This window comes from Stegodyphus dumicola, chromosome X1, assembly GCF_044657685.1.
Source record: "Stegodyphus dumicola isolate Sdum_Otavi_A_Nest chromosome X1, ASM4465768v1".
Taxonomy (NCBI): Eukaryota; Metazoa; Arthropoda; class Arachnida; order Araneae; family Eresidae; genus Stegodyphus; species Stegodyphus dumicola.
This window is the reverse complement of record NC_140780.1, coordinates 222304857-222323855: the sequence shown is the minus strand read 5'-3', so window position 1 is coordinate 222323855 and position 18999 is coordinate 222304857. Positions and strand designations below refer to the sequence as shown.

Sequence of the window (18999 nt, the reverse complement as noted above, 5' to 3'; positions counted from 1 at the left end):
CTTGGAGGGTTAAGACAGGAATGAAATGAATTTGTGTTTTTGTCTGGTTATTTTAGTTGTACAAAATATTAGCTGCCAAACTAGAGTGCCACAATACTTTTATTTATTTAATATATTTAATTTTGTTAAATACACTTTCTCAGTATTTTTGTATGGAACTTTTTCCTAACCTTTTGCATGTTGAAAGTTGATAAATCCATCTGATTTTGAATAATGGGAAACATGCTATTTGTATCTCTCTTTTCTTGGTTTTTATACATACATAACCTAAATATCAACCAGTGTTTAATAGGAAGTTGTCCATGAAGGCAGTGTTTCCTTAAAGGCAGTGTTGTTTTAAATACTTTGCCATTAACAGTAACCAACCAATCTCTTCAAAGACTTAACATATCGTTGAACAAAACTGGAAATTCTTGAACAGATTTATAAGCTACATATGAAATATGATCTTTTAGCAATTAATAGTTCCTTATTGGATAAGATAGTAAACTTTATTGAATTTATAACTCACTCCATTAAGAGATTATAGTTATGCATATTTGTAAATTTTGTATTCAAATTTGTGGAACTGTTCGGATCTTGTGTTTAACATGGTAATATACGATCAGTATTTTGCCAGCTGGAGTTTTGCTCTGTGAATTCCATATTGAAGACTATTATATTAACAATATCACCCTACTAGTTGTATCAAGGTTTATTTTTAGAAAATTTGTAATTAGATATATATGTGTAGGATTAGTTTCCAAATAAGTCGTGCTTATAATCAGTCACCTTGTTCAAACACTGTGTTCTTACAAGCACAATATGAAATACTTGTAGATAAATTTTTTAGCTTTAATGTTTAAACTATAAAACAGTTTTATAATATAAAAGTTTACATTGCTGTCAAAATTTTCCAATTTTCAAGGTTGTCAAACTTTAAAATTCGTTTGTTATATGTTTCTCTGAACTGGCTCGTAAATGTCGGCTTCTATTTGATTTGTTTATTTAGAAGTTACAGAGCAGAAAAGCATGTTTGCCACGCAACTGAAAAAAGTTGGGGAATTTCATATGGCGATTCCACAAAAAGTAAGAGTTACGTATCATGTCAGAGTCATTCTAGCAGATGGCATAGAGCCAGTTTTCACATTGCCAATGACATTGTCTTTCAGAAAGGCAAAGCAGCTTTTCAGCATCTTTGGTTTCCAGCAATTTCTAGAATTGCTGGAAGAAGAGGAAGACTTGCGTGTTTTAGCTAAGGACAAGAAATCTGTGGCTGTTGGACAAAAGAAAATTCTCCGTCTTTGTTTAGAGAGTTTGTTTTTCTGTTGTTAACTCCAGTATCTCTATCTGAAAAGTTAAACTTTGTAATCTTTTCCATATTGTTAAATAATATTTTTAAATATACTTTTACCTAACATTCTATTGTAGGCATACAAACATATTAAAAGGTCTAAAATATTTTTTAATATTAATAGTTTCAATCAATAGTAATATTAAAAAAATAATTTAAATTGAGACCTATTAAAAAGTATAAAATTTAACTAAACAAAATTATAAATTTTATTTTAAATTGTTGATATGGTGACATTTTTCAAAAAAAATTTTTTTTAATTGAATGCTAGTTTAATGGATGGATTTAAAATATGTTTAAGTCCTCAGAAAGTGTAAATAATTGTAAATATTTATTTAATAGAAATAGTCATCAATACTAATGACATATAATGACTATTTCTATTAAATAAATAGTCGACTATTTATTTAATAGAAATAGTCATTATATGTCATTAGTATTGATTTTGTTTTTTTCTCTTTCATCTGTACTTTGTGACTACAAAAAATTGGTGACTTGGAGAATACACTAGATTTCGAAAATAGATAAAAATGAAGACTTAGCAAATGCATTGCCTGAACTGGATCAATAAACCTAAAATCTGGTTTTCTCAATTTTAAGCACAATTCAAAAAGTTGGAAAGTTGAAGTTTAATTATTTGTTTACCAACTGACACCTAAATATGTAGAAAACATATGGGACATTTTCAGTAGTAATACCAACAACAAATTTACCGATGCTGAAAACAGGCCTTTTAAATCTATTTAAGGAAAGTGAAAGTGTCTGAATAGAGAGATTAATTACTGACATTGACTTGAGGAACATGAAACTAAGCGAAATATTTTGAAAATTAAAATTTGTTGTTACAATTGACATATCAGAAAATCTGATTAAAACCTTCTGGCTTGAAAAATTACCAGAGAAAAACACATACTGTTAGTGAGCAAAGAAGACATTTCAAAACTTGTTATAATGGCAGATAAAATCAACAATACGAATCCGTATACAAAAATATTTGATGTGTGTTGAAATAAATTTCAGATTAAGAACGAACTATAATAGCCCTTGCTCTTGCTCATGTATTCAATCCAGCATCCTACAATGCTAATAGAAAATTTTGTAATTTTTATTTTAAATTTGGATATAAATGCATGCCAGAAAAATGTCAAGGGGGGAAAACATTAAAATCAAAAAAACTAAATGTTCGAGTAGATTTGGTGACAAGCTCTCGTGCAACTTAAAGGGTTGTCACAAATTTCATGTATTTAAAAAAAAGATAAAAAATCGAATTTGGCATTTCTTACGAATACTGAAGCCGATGTCAGCATAATCCCAGCAGCTACAGATGAAAACTTTTTTGACTTTAAATTATGTACTGCAGATGGTTCAGAAATTGAAAATTGAAATTGAATTTTCTCTAGATTATATCTAAAACAAAACTTTGCGAATTAGATAACTTCTGCTTTGTGAGTGAGAGCATATATATACATATCCAGAAACGTTCTCGAGTTCTCCAATGGTCATCATGCTCCACTGCGTGTCATCTGGCATATATTAGCCAATGAGGACAAAGCAAGCTGTTATTTGGATGTTCTTTAGTTATTTCGGTCATTTTGTCCTGAGTTGTGTGAGTACACATGCCTTCGGGAAATAGTTTTAGAAATTATCATCTTTTATTAATTCTGCCAGAAAGGTGAAATACTTGTGTACGTTTCAAAAATCGTACACAGTTGACTTTCCTTCCATTATTTTCTCAAGGAAATGTAATAAATTTGTGATGTGTACTGCCTGTTGTTGTGATTTTGCGATTTTGCATGGTGGAAGAGCGGATGTTCTCAAACATGTGCGTACACAAAAACACAAGGACAACATGAGTTGTTTTGAAAAAAACGAAAAATTAAATTTTTCTTCGGAAACAAAGGACCAAAAAGTTATTATTGCAGAATGTCTGTTCTCTGCCTTTTTACTGGAGCACAACCTGCCATTGAATGCATCGGATCACGCTGCAGCTTTATTTAGAAAAACGTTTCCCAATAGTGAAATCGCTAAAAAATACTCAAGTGCAAGAACCAAAACAGGTGCAATTGTTAAAAAAAATGGATTTGAAAAATAAATCTTCAGTTATTAATTGCATTAAAACAGCTCCGTTCTGCCTCTCTACAGATGGAAGCAATAATACCGATTCAAAACTGTATCCAATTGTCGTTTCTTTTTTTAATCCAGAGTCATCAGAAATTGAGTGCAGTTTACTTTCTGTCCCCGCTTTAGAAGGACATTTGACAGGCTTTAATATAGCACAGCTAATTATTAAAACTTTAAAAGAAAATGCATTCTCTCTGGATAATTGCTTAGCACTTGGTGCCGATAATGCACCAGTATTGGTAGGCTTGAAAACTGGTGTTGCAGGCATCTTGAGAAAGGAAAATTCAGATTTGCAGATTATGAGGTGCACCTGTCACCTCTTAAATTTAGCAGCTGTAAAAGGGGCAGCTTCTTTACCAATAACTGTGGATGAACACATTGTTGATATTTATTATTATCTTGAAAGGATTTCTAAAAGGAAGGAAAAGTTGAAACGGTTCCAACAGCTGCACAACAGCAGTTTACAGTTAGAAAACTTGGATGAAGTTATAAAATCAGCTAGGATTGACACCCAGTGGAGTTTAATTGGAAAACTGAAAGATGCTGATGGAATTTTAAAATATAGTGAACTGTCTAGAATTATGTTGGCCATCTTGACAGTTTCCCATAGTAATTCAGAGTGTGAGAGGATTTTCAGTGTTGTTGGGAAAACGAGGACTAAATTTAGATCTAATATTAGTGATGACACATAAGAAAAACTTTTATTAGCGAAAGCAGGCGTATGTGGCAATTGCTGTGAACAAAATTATGAGGCTTCTTTCTTAAAGAAAGCAAAATCTGCCACTGTTTATAACATTTGTACGAAAACTGATTAAAGTGTTTCTCCGCCCCTTAAACGATGCAAATAATAATGTTTTTTATGTGCAAGGTATTTTTGTGTTGCTTGCATTTAAGAATTAGTTACTATTTATAGTTAATTCATTATTAAAAACTATATTTTCATCATTTAAAAAGTCTTTTTTAACATTGTGAAAAATCTCCCGATTTCTTAAAAAAATCACCTGATTTTTGAGTGTCATAGGTTGGCAAGCATGCCATTCATTTCACATGGAAATGCAAAAGTTGCCATTATATCTTCCATGCCGAGATTACAGGGAAGTTATTTCCAAAACTGTCTAATAAATACCCAATACCAAGAATTGGAGATTTTCACCACATTTTAAAAGACACCAAAATTTTTTTCTGAAATCCAGGTACCAGGAGCAGAAGAGGATAAATGTGAGATTGTAATAACCTGATTTGGTTTATATGAATTTAATGTTATGAGTTTGGTTTGAAAAATGCACCTTCAACATTTCAAAGATTCATCCATGAAGATTTTAGAGGTTTCATTTTTGCTTATTTAGATAATGTATTGATGCATTATGTAATGAAGAAGAGCATTAGAAACACCTGAATCTAGTTTTTGAATGATTAAATTTAATAATAAAAAAGTATGGCTAATGAATAACTTTGTCAAAACCAACTTTTGAGGAATAAAATATAGCATTTTTAGGGTATTTGCTGACACCTAAAGGTTCTCATCCATTACCTAAAAAAAAACCTATACTAAATTGCAAATTCATATATTGACCTATATGGAATTGCAAAATACCCCAAACCATCCCTGAGCATTTCTTGCCACAATCAGCTTTTATCATCGTTACTTAAAAGATGCTGCAAAAAGCTGTTTTACATGGCTGCTTGAAAGGTTCAGCGGAAAAAAACGAGAAACATTCAGGGGAATATGAGAGGTATTAAAATGATTTGCAAAGCATAAGCAAGATGTTGTTAATGTTGCATTGTTTCCTACCCAAATACCTCTGGCATTGTTTACAGATTAAGATTTGGTTATAGATTAAGATTAAGATTTGGCTATTGGATCAATTTTATAAAATTAGAATAAAAATAGATGGAAGCCAATGACATTCTTTTCGAAAAATCTGAATACTGCATAGCAAAATTATAGTACACATGCCCGTGAATTGCTTGGAATTTACATGTCTATAAAATATTGTAAACATCTTTTAGAAGGAAGAAATTTTACCATATTTACTGATCACAAGACTCTGCTGTATGATTTTCAACTAAAACCAGACAGTGCAGACAACTACAATATATTTCACAGTTTACAACAGAAATCAACCATAGTAAAGGGGAAAACAATATAATAGCTGACACGTTATCAAGAATAGAAGAAATAATAGAAATTAGTTTCGATGAGATAACAGACTGATGGCCAAGAACTAAAAAAATTTACAAAATTCAACTTCATTAAAATTTATACAATATATGGTACTTTCAGGAAAAAATTTATGGTGTGATATATCGTCCACAACAATTTAGACCCTATATACCAAAGAAATATTGAATGAAAATATTTATTCATTTTTACACCCAGGAACGAAATCATTAGTAAAGCTTTTATAACTTCAAAATTCATTCTTCTAAACTTAACCCACGAGTATGCGCACCAGGTATCTCGTACTGAGGGGCATATTCTTTGTCCCTTATCTCAAAACCCCTTTCCTGAAAATGGTCGAAACCTTTTGTAGGTGAATTCAAGGTTACATTCATGAAGCTGGGAAATCCGTGGAGTGATTCTTCGAATACTTTTCTACGAATGGTACCATTTGGGTATGTGACTTCCGCACGCCTTCTCGCGTCCCTCAGATTTCCACCCTCACTTTCTTAGTCAGCATGGCGTGGCATCTAAGTTATGATAAAGAAATGGAAAAGGTTGAAAAATATGCTAGAAACCATTTCAACAGATGATGAAACATTTAGAGAAGAGGAGGAAGAATTAATAGATGAAGAACACAACAGCAATTATAATTCATCAACAGACAGTGATACAGACACTGAATTAGTGAATTAGAAAATCAATGAAATGATGAAAATTATGTTGGTAAAAATGGCTTGGTAATGGAAGAAAAACAAATTCTGAACGAATGTCAGGACTAGTTCTAAAAGCATTATCTAATTATTTTAAAATTCTAGGAAATACTAGTTATTCGAAAGTGGAAGATTACTCAAATTAGCGGCGGCAGCAAATCATGCTCCCTTAGAAACTAAAAGAAAAAATAATTTCAGGAAATTGCAACATGGAACCACCATCTAAAAAGGTGAAAAACGTTTACAGACGATGCGCTGAGTGCCCTAAAAACAAGGACAAAAAGACGCGGTTTCTGTGCGAAAAATGTAATGTCAGTATTTGTATCGAGCATATGTGTTCAGTCTGCCAGAGATGTGCAAAATAATTGTATGTTAAGTACTTCATTTATTATACCTGTATTCTTTAAAATATTCTAAAGTTCATTGTTTTTTATGTTAATCCACATTTATACTTATATTTATATTATTAATGTAATTTAAAACGTGTTAATTGCTTTCGGGTAGGACATACCCAGTGCGCCTTCTCGTGTTCGTAATTTTGGTGCACGTGCTGGCAGGTTAAAACCTGAGCATGTATTTCCTGCCAGTAAAACAGTTTCTCATCAAACAAAATCAGGTTTTGAAAGATATCAAGAACCTACTGAAAGAATTCAAGAAATTTATGTTCACATAATAGGGCCAAATGGAAATATTTATCTGACTTGCACACATAATTTACAAATTAGGTTCAGTTTTCTTAGTTTGGCAAAACTTAATTTGAAAGTACTGAGAAATCAACCATTATAGTTGTAACTGTAACGCTTTGGGGATTCAAAAATAAGTCCCCCCCAATAATATGTATTTGGTAAATGTTTTTATTTTCAAGTGGTGCCATAATTATTTTACCCTCACCACAGTTTACGTGCACTATGTGGCTAGACTGTAATTTTCTTAAAACACCTGGAAGAATTGAGGAATTCCATTCTCCTAATTGAGTAACAACCCTGGAAAAGATTGCCTGTTAAAATATTTTCTGAATAATTGCATGTAGGTGTATAATTTTGACATTATATTGAATAAAGTGAGATTGTCATCAGTGGTAATTATTTTTCATGTCCCTCCTTAAAAACTAAGGAAATTTAAATTTTCATCCAGGCTTTCTGCTTAAAAGAGCAAAAACGAGTCAGGAATTTTTAAATCGGAATAAAAACATTTTTAGAGGGAAAACTGTTTTTTCTAATATGCAAACTGATTATTAAAAAAAATGTATGGAAATTATGTGACTGAAAACTGTTTCTCTTAAATGAAAGCTATAGTAGAAAGATCATAGAAACTATGTGAAAAGGTTTCAATTTTTAACATTTCTACAGTGGGGGATATGTTTTAGCTCTGAAGGATATTAGTTTCAAAACACAGTTTTGCATTAATTCACTTTTAAATGTCATCCACTGTAAATGCATTGTTTCACTTTTCATTTAAGTCCATTGCCATTTAGCAAAATGTAAAATATTTATCTTTGAGATTTAATCTGTATATTTCTGTATATTAATAGATTAATAAACTAAGCTTTTTAAAAACAATAGATGCACTTCATAAGAAAATAATTTTTTTACATTTTAATCTGATTTTTTAAAATAAAAATGAATTTAATTTATGATATCTATATATAATTAGAAACATTAAATATATTTAGGAAATTACAGTATGTAATTTTTCACTTTTCAATTATGCAGAAGCTATATAATGTTAGCGTGTTAGCCTAAATGTATAATGTTTCACTCTTCTGTGTACGCCTTCTCTATTGTTAATCTGTCCTGATGATCCATATTAAACCTCATTTTGAGCCTTTTTTGGGTGACCGTTCTGAATCCTTTCAGATTTTTTTTAATATGTATATATGAATGCTGTCATGGCGTGATACAGTTCTAGCTTGCTGGGTTTTAGCTGGAAACTGTTGTTTTTCATCACATATCCCAGTCTCCCGGTTTTGATTTTTAGCCTTTACTAAGAAAAATGTTTCCCATTAATAAATGAAACTTATACAAACTTCATCCCTCCACTCCATATGCAGCATAATGATATGAATTGTCTTGATTTTTATCAAGACTCAACCAGCGTTTGATCAAATAATATCTTTATTTAATTTTTTTACATCAGTCAATAACACATTACTAAGTTCATCCATAAGTAGCACATACTTAGTTACTATTTTCATTCTGTATGCAAGTACTTTGATAAATGAAAGCTTTTCTTCCATGCTCAGGATTTTTTAAGCGTAAAGTGCATGAAAATTACAGAATTGATTTAACCAAAGAATATACAGTTAGAGTACCTTGTTAATTATTTATATATTTTATATCATAATCATATTATAAATAGCTCCATAACCTGAATCATACATTATAAACTGAATTTATGCCAGTTTGGAGATCTTTTTGAATGCCATCGTTGTGCAGTGTGAATTCTGCATTTTTCATATTTTAAGTTTGGCACTATGGTATAAAAGTTTTTTTGTTGAAAATAAACATTTAAGAACCTGACATGTTTTCAGTGATACTTCAGTATGAACTCTTAAAATTTTAATTCAAGAATGTGTAATTTGATCATGCGAGAAGTGAGTTTGTGACCATTTTGACTTATGTCACCATGGAAATATAATTTCTGACTGACATTTTTAAAGGATGCCTGGATAAAATTTTAATTTCTGTATATAGACCCATAGATGTCAGGTAATCAATTATATGTATCTGACAGCCTTAATTTTTTTATTTACTTGCTGAATTAATCCCAAGTATTCACTTATATTGTGTTTAAATGTTTTGAGTTTTACTTACTTTCATTTCATTTGTTTTAGGTATCTGGGACCGTACTGTATATTCAACCAGTTTCGAATATTATTTATTTATTATTAAGTTCAAAACCAACACCAAACTCATTTTCTACCTTCTTTCATATTAAAAAATTTGATCTCATCCAGAATAGTAAATTTGAGTTTTGGTATCGTAATCATGGATACTGTAAAATTCAACGAAACATTTTTGGATTTTTTAATGTAAGTATGCAAATTTTAATTCTCTTTCATTTCTTTCTTTCTTACTTAAAACAAAATGCATTAAAATGCTGGTAGTAAACACTTAAATTTTGAAACTTCAGCTTGCCATCTAACAGCTCTTCGCAATTATTCATCTAAATCTATTTAGGTACTTGGAAAGTTAATGCCAATAATTGTGTACTCTTAACGATGTATGCAACACAACTGTAAAATTAAAACAGCCTTTTATATCATGGTGTGTTTTTAAAAACTTAAAAGGTAATGCAAACTAAAATAAGCTCTTTTCATACAAAGTGAGCAGATTGCATTGATACTGAGATTTAAAGATATGCAACAGTAAACTAAAGCTCAAACCTACAAATACTTAGGGTCAGAATGGATGTAACTAATCTTACGTAACTTAGCAAGTAGGCCTGGTACTTCTCAGAATCTCCTTTACTAACTACAGCTGACTTAAGCATGCAGTATGGCAGCAGTGCAAGCTCCTGCAGGCCCATGATTGATACCCTACTTTTAAACTATCCCTCCTGCCTTTTGTTTTGTGTAATTTTCTGGTCTGAGCAAATATTAAAGCATGAACAGAATGCAATTTAACTTAGAGTAAAGGCCAGTGAAGTTTAATAAGGAACTGTAATGTGATCAAAGGAACTTTTAATTTTTATACTGTCCTATGTTGTAAGTACATGCTTTTTTGTTCTGTATGTTTATATCATCTCATGTTTATGTATATTTTAATAATTTACTATTGCTTCAGTGAATTTTAAGTTCACTTACTGGATAATTTGCATTTCATAAGCTGAGACCAGAATAAATAAATGACTATTGTATGAAATTACTAAAATTTAACAAAAGAAAAATACTTCAGTGAGTAGGTTGTTTGAACTTTACAAGAATTGTTGACTTCTTCCTGCTCAGAAGTAGCAGTGATACACTGGGTGCTGGATGAGTTATTTTCTGACCATTAGCTGGTCAGAATTATTTTGATATTATATTTCACCAGACAAAAGAACAGTTGTTACTGACTGGGATATGCCAAAATTCTAAACAATATTCAGTACACCCTACCAACTGTGGCCCACCAGCAGCCAAGTGGTAAAGTCGCTGAACACTGGTAGTTCGGTCCAAGGTTCGAATACCATGACTGGAATGGCTTCATGGACTTTTTCATGGTTTTCTCCATGTGTAATGTGCATATGAGCCATTTTCCCTTAGAAAGTCCCCCGTGAAGGCATCCCCCTAGGCAGAAAATCCTTGAGAATATGCCATAATCACATAAACCCTACCAACTGTACATTCGGAGGATGTCATTGAAAGCTTGGTCAAAGAATTTCCTGATTCTGCTAGCTCTGTCTAAATAACGCAAGTAATGAATATGCATGCCCCAGAAGGAGGAGATCCAAAATTGAGAAATGCAGCTAGAAGGCAATTCCAATGCACCAGGCATGCTGATGACAAGTTTATATTAAATCACTTTAATTATGCTGTCAGGTCTCTTACTATGGCTTAATTACAACTCAACTGGATTAACTGCGTAAATTTGCTGTCCACAGATGGTAACTCCATTTGGAGAGCCGTTTCTAGGTTTAAAAAATGCTGCAATAAATTTCTGCCCCTAAAAGGCCCCAACAGGATCTATTGTACCAAGACTGAGAAATCAGAACTTTTAGCGCAGCATCTGGAATCTCAGTTTTGCACTAACAACATTCATGACACATCAGTTGAATGCATAGTCTTTGACTTACACTTGGATTATAAACAAACCCTCTCTCGAACAACATTGTTCCAGTTTGACAATCGGAAGTTCTTGGCGACGTAAAAAATCCCAAGCCTAAGAAAAGTCCTGAAATTGACTGGATTCTGAGTAGGTGGTTAAGCTGATTTTCAAGCTGATGAATATCTTCAGTGTTGCTCGTAGGTGGCAGTATTTCCCAGTGGCATGGAAGACTGCTATTATTACGCCTGTTCTAAAGCCTAACAGGCCTGATTTAGGTTCGGAATTGTATCATCCAGTCAGTCTCAGTCAGCTTGTGAATTACCATATTTGACGGCATATAAGACGCACCCTTATTTAGAAGGCCACACACATGTAGATGTAGAAAAAGTTATGTGTGTCTAGACCTTTAACCGGGCTAAAAATAGCATTCAGTATTGAAAGTTAACCTGTGTCCTTCACATATAAGACACAGGTAACTTTTTTGAGACCAAATTTAGGAAAAAAAGTGCGTCTTATATGCCGTCAAATACGGCAATATAATTAAGCATTTCTCCTGAAAATACATCCTCCTCATTTCACAACAGTTCAGGTTCAGGAGAAATTTTTCACCATCTCATCAGCTCTACAGGATGTTGGAAATCATAATATATATAACTTTCTTTTTATTTAATTCTAGAATAATTCTATACTTAGTTAATCTTGGAATCAATTTTGAAATTGTAAACTTCTTTGAGTAGAGGCAGTGCATTAAGCTCAGGCAAGCTGGTGTATAACAAACGCCATTTAACCCATGCTTGAGGATACTAAATACTTTCTCTATCACACAGTGTTCATAAACTGTGGCTATTAGCTTCAAATTCATATGGAAATTACTTTTGGACTAGAGTAATGTTAAGAAAATAAATGTTTGAAAGTATAAATAGGGTCTTAATCTTTGTTGAGATCACAGATTATATGGCTAACATCCGAGAAGTTAGAAGTAAGATTTACAGAACTGCAAAAAATAGTACATATTCAACGCAATTTTTGCATCAACAGAAATCGTACAGTACTAATTATGTAAAAAATAATCTGCAGTCTACAAGGATTTTTGAAAGAACAGTTGACAAACCTGTGCCTAAAAATAATGTTAAAATGAGAGATGCCATTGTAACTGCCACTAGGGAGGACCATATTTAGACTTATGTGATACTAAGCTATTTAAGATATGGAGCCCTTTATAAGCCGAGGTACTCTATGTCGGATAAATATTATTTTTAGATAGAGTTAAATGGAAATACAATTAAGTAATATATTGATAGCGAAATAATAAATCTTTAACATTTTTATTCATAACAAACTATGGTAAAAGGAAACAAAAAATTCTTTGATTTTTCATACGAGCTCACTGACTTTTTTCTGCCCAGAATAAAGTTTCATTTTTATTTAAATGACCATGTAGCTGAACATCATTCTGTCTGTTTTTTGATGCTCAGTCTTTTGTGCTTGTACAACTCTATGGTTTGTAAATCTTAATATTTGTTGTTTCATTCATGGAAGTAAATACAATCCAACTAGATATATGAGGCTCTGTATCAGGAAAAGGATGATGCTTTGGATTCATCTGGCCATGTATCTATTTTTGTTCAGATACTGTCTAATTTTGTTAACGTGCTAATCACTTCTTCAATTCCCTGCTTCTTCTTTTAAGCTCCACTTTTATAACTTCTGGTTGCCATCTGAAAAAACTGTGGGCAGAATATTTAATATAACTATAAACATGAATTTAAAAGTAATATAATGCATGGAATTGTTGAGAATTCAAAATTTTTATAAGTTATATAGAAAATGATTAATCATAAAATGCGTATAGTGCTAAAGAAATAAGTAGTGTGGGACAATCCCAGACACGCTGCATTGGGACAAATAATGCTGTAGTACATTAAGTATAAACTGACACTTACTGACTATTTACTATTTTTTTTGGGGGGGGGACTGTAAGCTATAGCTTGCTATACCCTAACCTGTAGCTTATATCTAAATCCAGCATTGATGCTAAATTGTCTCTCTTTCATCTAGGCAGCCATTCTTAAAATTATAACTGTCTGAATACTGATAGGATAAGTAGAAAGTCAAAGGAAAATGAATAAGAGAAATAATTAATATGCCATTCAGATTCCTGCTGATAAATCTTGCACAATGTGAAAGCTCTAGTTGTGTGAATTTTGTTCATTAACATATTTGGTAGTAAAATTGTGGTATTAGTATGGTTGAGTAAGCTGACAGGACATTCATGAAATCTCCAGTTTTATTGCATTCTTGAAAGATAGCTTTAATGCATAAATCAGTTATATTTATTTTTGATATTTTCTCTCTTAAAATTTTACTATATTTTGTAAATGATTATGTTAGGTTTAATTACCCAATTAATAGCATCATTAAAGAAACCAGTACAGTTTGAAAATAATTTAGTGAACTGGATAAAAAAGATGTAATGATATTGCCCAATTTTGGTTTCATATAATTAAGTGAAAAGAGATATGTCATTTTGAACTGAAGAATATCAAACATATGAATAAGAAGAAAATGAAGTATGACAAGTAAGAAATTAGTTTTCCCCCTCCCCCCACTGAGATTATTTTTAGTCACATTGAACATATTCGGAATGGTGTTTCAGATATGGAAACAATTTGAAGCTATGCCAAAATGTTGATTAATTTCATTTTTGAATATCAAATTTTATGAGAAAGTAAAAAATGTTAAGCACTCTTCAAACATGTATAATTTTATTCCTTCTCCCACTTCATTTTATATATATATATATATAAAAGTGTAGATCAGTCATTAGATATTCAATAACAATATAAGCAACTGATTTTTGTTAACTTTGATGATTTTATTCTGTAATATAGCATCTTATTTGCTCTTAACCCAAATTTCATTGAGTCAATTTTTCATGATTTTTGATGCATTTGCTTATCCGACATAATCTGCTATGGGTTGGCTCTGAGTTTTGTCATAGTAAAATGTTATGCTTTTATTAGGAAGAAAAATATTAAAATAATCATCTTTTCAATTTAAGTTGGAGTAAGTTATTCTTGATATGTTAAATAAAGACATTGTTTTACCTATTTAAAAAAATAATGTACCTTAAAGTTCAGTGGATTGTAATTGCCCTATTGCATTAACAAAGTGTCTGAGACTGAAGACAGTGATCATTTTGTAGATTCTCTGGTATCTGGGAAACAAGAACTGGATTTTATTTGCTCAAACAAGTCTCAGGGAATATCATTTAAGAGTGCTGCAGGGTACTTTGTTAGAAGATAACGAATGCTGTAGTTCAGGATAGAGGCTGTGAAAAAAATTTTAGGCACTGAAAGGTTGCTGAAAAACTGCATAATAGGGGTTCAAACATATTTTAAAATACATGTTCCTGAGAATATGAGGTTGCAGTATAGCTTGAGCATCTAAAATGGGGTTCCAATCATAAAAAGCTTCTAAATCACTGCTGTAGTTGAATGTATATATGTTTTTACAACATTTTCAGTTTTATAGATGCACTGAAAGTCTAGAGCTTAAAATTTAATTGTATGAATTTGTTATGTTTATGGAATGCTCTAGCTGATTTTTTAGTAAGATCAAATTATAGTTTTATAGGAAATATTCTGATAAAGAAATTTTTAAATCTTATGTTAGTATATTTTTCAGAAAGAAGATAATGCAAACGATAAAAGTAATTTGATGAACCATCTTTCAAAGGACTGCGTAATACCTAGGTATTTTAAAATTTTTACTTTTGCTATCTTCTTTTGGAAATTTTGTTTAAATATTCTATTATGATTATCAAGCATATGCATTCCTTACATGGCCTTTATTTTTGCAGCCATTAGTGGTAGATATATTATACTTCCTACATATAAGAATGTTTTAAATGACAAAGAATCATGTTTTTATATTTTAAATTAGGTTTGTTTAAAATATGAAATCTTAACTTTTCACACATTCTTCTGTTCCCTATGTTTATAATCGGGACATTTTTGTATTCATTATAAAAACAATCATAAAAACTTTGAATGACAAAATTGACCCAGATATTTAATTTCAAAATTTGTGACATTTAAGGCCATTCTGAATTTGCGTTGAGGAGTCAGTTAATAAATAAAGATAATTAGATTCCCCCCTTAAATCCATTCAGTGATGTTATTTTGTTAGTATCTTTAATTTATAATTTAGTTGTTTTGCTATATTAAAACAATTTTCACCTAGTACTGTATTAATTTTTAAAATCTGGAATTACATTGCTAATATTCTCATGAGGCTATATTCCTTTAGAATCTTAATCTGGTAAATCATAGTAAAAATTCATTAAATTACATATGTTTTTCATTTTTAATTGATACAGATAATATTACAAAATGGCTATGCGCCAATATTAAAGCCTACTAGTGTTTTCTAGAATGCAAATTCCATAGTATTCTGTGAATAAAATCTCTCTTTTGAAAACATTATATTGACTAATATTTTTCACATTTAAGAGTGTAGAATGCTCATCACATAAACAGCTACATCAGAAATTTTTTCCTAAACGATATTTTTAGTTATGTGCATATGCAAACATATGGCTCTTGAATTTGCGTATGCCCCCTAAATATAGGCCTCAATTTCTATATCAAATATCTCCTTCAAATTTTGTTAAACACGAGTCAAACTTTTTTCGTTTTATTTTTTATAACAAGTATAAAATTTTCTGAGTATAAGTACAGGGACCAGAACATATAAAAATTTAGGTTTCATAATTAAAAAAAAAATATTTCTTTAAATTTAAAAGTGCGAAGACATGTATCTTTGCACCACTTCAAATATTTTTATAAGTGTATGTCTATGTCCAGCGGTTGGAAAAATAAAAGCTGGGTAAGAACTGTCGTAGACATTGTTTTAAATTGTTTCTATAGTTTGTATTTCATATGTAGCTATAAAAATTGCATTAGATGTGTATATTTGTTTGAGGGTTAGTAAGAAGTACTGCTTTAGAAACTGTACTAGTTGCCATTAAAATGCTTCACCTAGAAGGAACACAAATAACTGACATGTTGGATGCATACATTGTAGTGGAAAGGACAAGTGATTAAATTTACAGAATATTAGGACATAAATTATGAGAAATCAATACTCGGAGCAGACAGCTCTGGCAGCATTTATCCACCTGGTCAGGGAGTCAAACAGAGATGGTATGCATGTATGAGGGCTGCAGTCCTTGTAGCTGTAACACTGTGCCACAGTTTATTGACAGTAGTGTATGGTGAGTGGTGGTATGTCAAATGCTTGGCAGCCATTAATCACACATTTTCAGTTGGTAATAGGTCAGGAGAATAAACACCTTCTGTACTGAAGAAGGTAAGGACAGTATAGACAACATGCAGTCATTCATTGTCCAGCTGAAATAAAGTGTTAGGGAGGCCATAGTCACAGTGCTACTGTAAACATTATCCATCCGTTCAAGCAAAAAACTTGTCTTGCATCAGGCTCCATTTCTTGATGCAGGCTTCATAATGTGGCTGTATGATCCTTTGTGGCCATGCAAGTAAGATTATATGCTGTCTTCTCAGTTGTTGGTGATGGTGCACTAATTTGATGTTCCATATGACTGTCCTGAGTCCATCGATTCCATATTCTGTGGACAGTAGTGGGACCTCAACTGAGTCAAGCAGCAATATTGAAGTATGGAAAACCACAATCCCAGTAGGCTATAATCCTTTGTTTGTCAAAGTCAGGCACATGCTGATAGACATTTCTTCTTACATAAGGCATTAAAATTTTCTTATCCGAAAACAACATTTAAATGTGAACTGAGTACGAGAAAACTGCTGTCTCTGATTTTATACACACTGTAGATGTTACTATTGCTACCTGCTTTGCATGAGTGCACTGAAAATCTAGTCATTTTCACATCACAGTATGTTCTGTTTGTCATGGAAATTTCACATGTTACTAGATGAAAATGTTAGACATTTTAGTGACATCTCTTCTAGGATTTCTCTTTGAATTTAAAACATGAAAATACTTCTGTGATAAATAAACTACTGAATATTGTCTCTCCTGTGATTTTGCATATTTTGAAACAAAAGAACATTAGAGGTAAATAATAACGTTAATTTTAAGGAAAGATTCATATCTGATTTAGCATGGCATTAGTTTTCATGAAGTTTAGATTAGTAAATATTTTATTAATTAAATTTAAATATGTGTTCTTTATTAATTGTGGGTAATAGTGTTATGAATTTGAAATGTTAACCATTGCATGTGATGCAAGCACTGATTCATTTCCTTAGGTAATCATACTTAAAAAAATGTGTGTGAATAATATCCTTTGCCTCTTTTCCCCTTCTTCCTAGTTCTTTCTTAACCTCAAGATTAGCTGTAGCTTCTCATTACACAATACGTTCCAGAATTGGTTTTGTGATTAACTATGTCGTGTGTAAGCATAGTTATTAACAGTGTAATTTTTTTTCTACTGTCCATATCATGCAACTGTTGAAATCAAATATTAGCTGGCTGTAGTCTATGCAAAAATTGGTTCCATACACTTGAGCATATGCATGCTGTTACGTAATGCCGTCAATAAACTTTGGAAGATATCCACGAGACTGTTTTGTGAATAACTTTAATGAATGAACATGGGACTTTTAATGTATTAATGTTTTAATGATGCGAGTTTTATGCATCCTTTTTTGGTGGATGGCATCAGTTTTCGGCGTTGCCGTGCACGTTCTGATCCCTGTTTGCTTAGTGATAGAAGTGCTCTATGAATTTAATGTTGATATGAATTGAATTGAATTATTATATTGTATTTGTGTTCTGTTTATTGAATAATATCCTAGTTCCTGCTTTACTTCAAAGAAACTGTGAAAATGCTGATGTCGATTATTAATAAAAGTGTTTATTCGTCAAGAATATTTCCTAGATGTGCAGAATTTAAGTAGATAAGATTTATTTCTTTTTTCTATAAATATTGAAATTGTAAACGGATATTCTAATAGTAGACTCACTGTGTCTAATTATTATTAAGTTTTATATAGTATATTAAGAACCTGTGCAGAACAACCGTTGACGGGTAGTCTCGGCGTAGTTCTGATTTTTTTGGTATTTACATTACACATGCATCAAAATGTTTCTTGCCATCAATAAAGTGCATTATTTTAGTATGCTGTTGAATCAACAACAACTCTACCTTTAGTGTAAGCATTCAAAATCTTGTATTCTCAAAGTAATACATTCTGCATAAATTTGATAGGGAAATCACTTTTTTGTGGAATTGAAATCACTTCTGAAAAACATGCTCATCATATAAATTTTTTTAAACCATTTTGCAACTTACTTTTTTTCGGGGGAAGGGGCATCATGCAACTTGTGAGATTTTTGAGTAAAGATATGCTTTTACGGTACACAGTCCGAAATTCTGTATTGTTGGGACTTTGGTTATTCCTGATTTCAGGAATTTCAAAATTTTAGATTGTGAGTTTAAATCTAATAAAATGACACCAACATGGCAATAGTGGGGCTTCGCTTGTTATTTCGATCATATAAGGCTGCTAAATCTCAATAGTGCCAGAGCCAGTAAGGGCACAACAGGCAGAAGAACTTAGCGGCAGCAAAAATATTAGAATTTTGTGGAGCACTGATCGGCAAAATTTTTTATCTAAGGAGAGGCATTAGGCAGCAGAATTTAGGGGTGATAAATGTTTCTGAATTTGTTTTCTAAATTTTCTGAACAATCCCAGATAGAGAAATTTAGAAATGACGAGACTGCAAAAATTTAGCGGCAGTTTAATTAAGGAGAGGCACTGAGGAGCAGAATGTTGGGGGGGATTTTTCTGAATTTGTGTACAATGCCAGATAGAGAAATTTAGGAAATTCAAGAGAGGCAGCAAAATGTGTATGTTAGCCCCC

At 31.6% G+C, this 18999-nt stretch overlaps 1 protein-coding gene across 4 annotated transcripts in view; it reads left to right on the top strand.

The window, feature by feature from the left end:
• Positions 1 to 18999, top strand: part of LOC118194921 (protein RRP5 homolog) — a 203761-nt gene that overhangs the window by 118619 nt on the left and 66143 nt on the right. For all 4 annotated transcript variants that reach the window (XM_035366136.2, XM_035366135.2, XM_085808577.1 and 1 more), the window contains 2 exons: positions 9162 to 9359; positions 14761 to 14828. In XM_035366136.2, coding sequence (XP_035222027.1) covers positions 9162 to 9359; positions 14761 to 14828 — 266 coding nt within the window. The remainder of the gene's footprint in view (positions 1 to 9161; positions 9360 to 14760; positions 14829 to 18999) is intronic.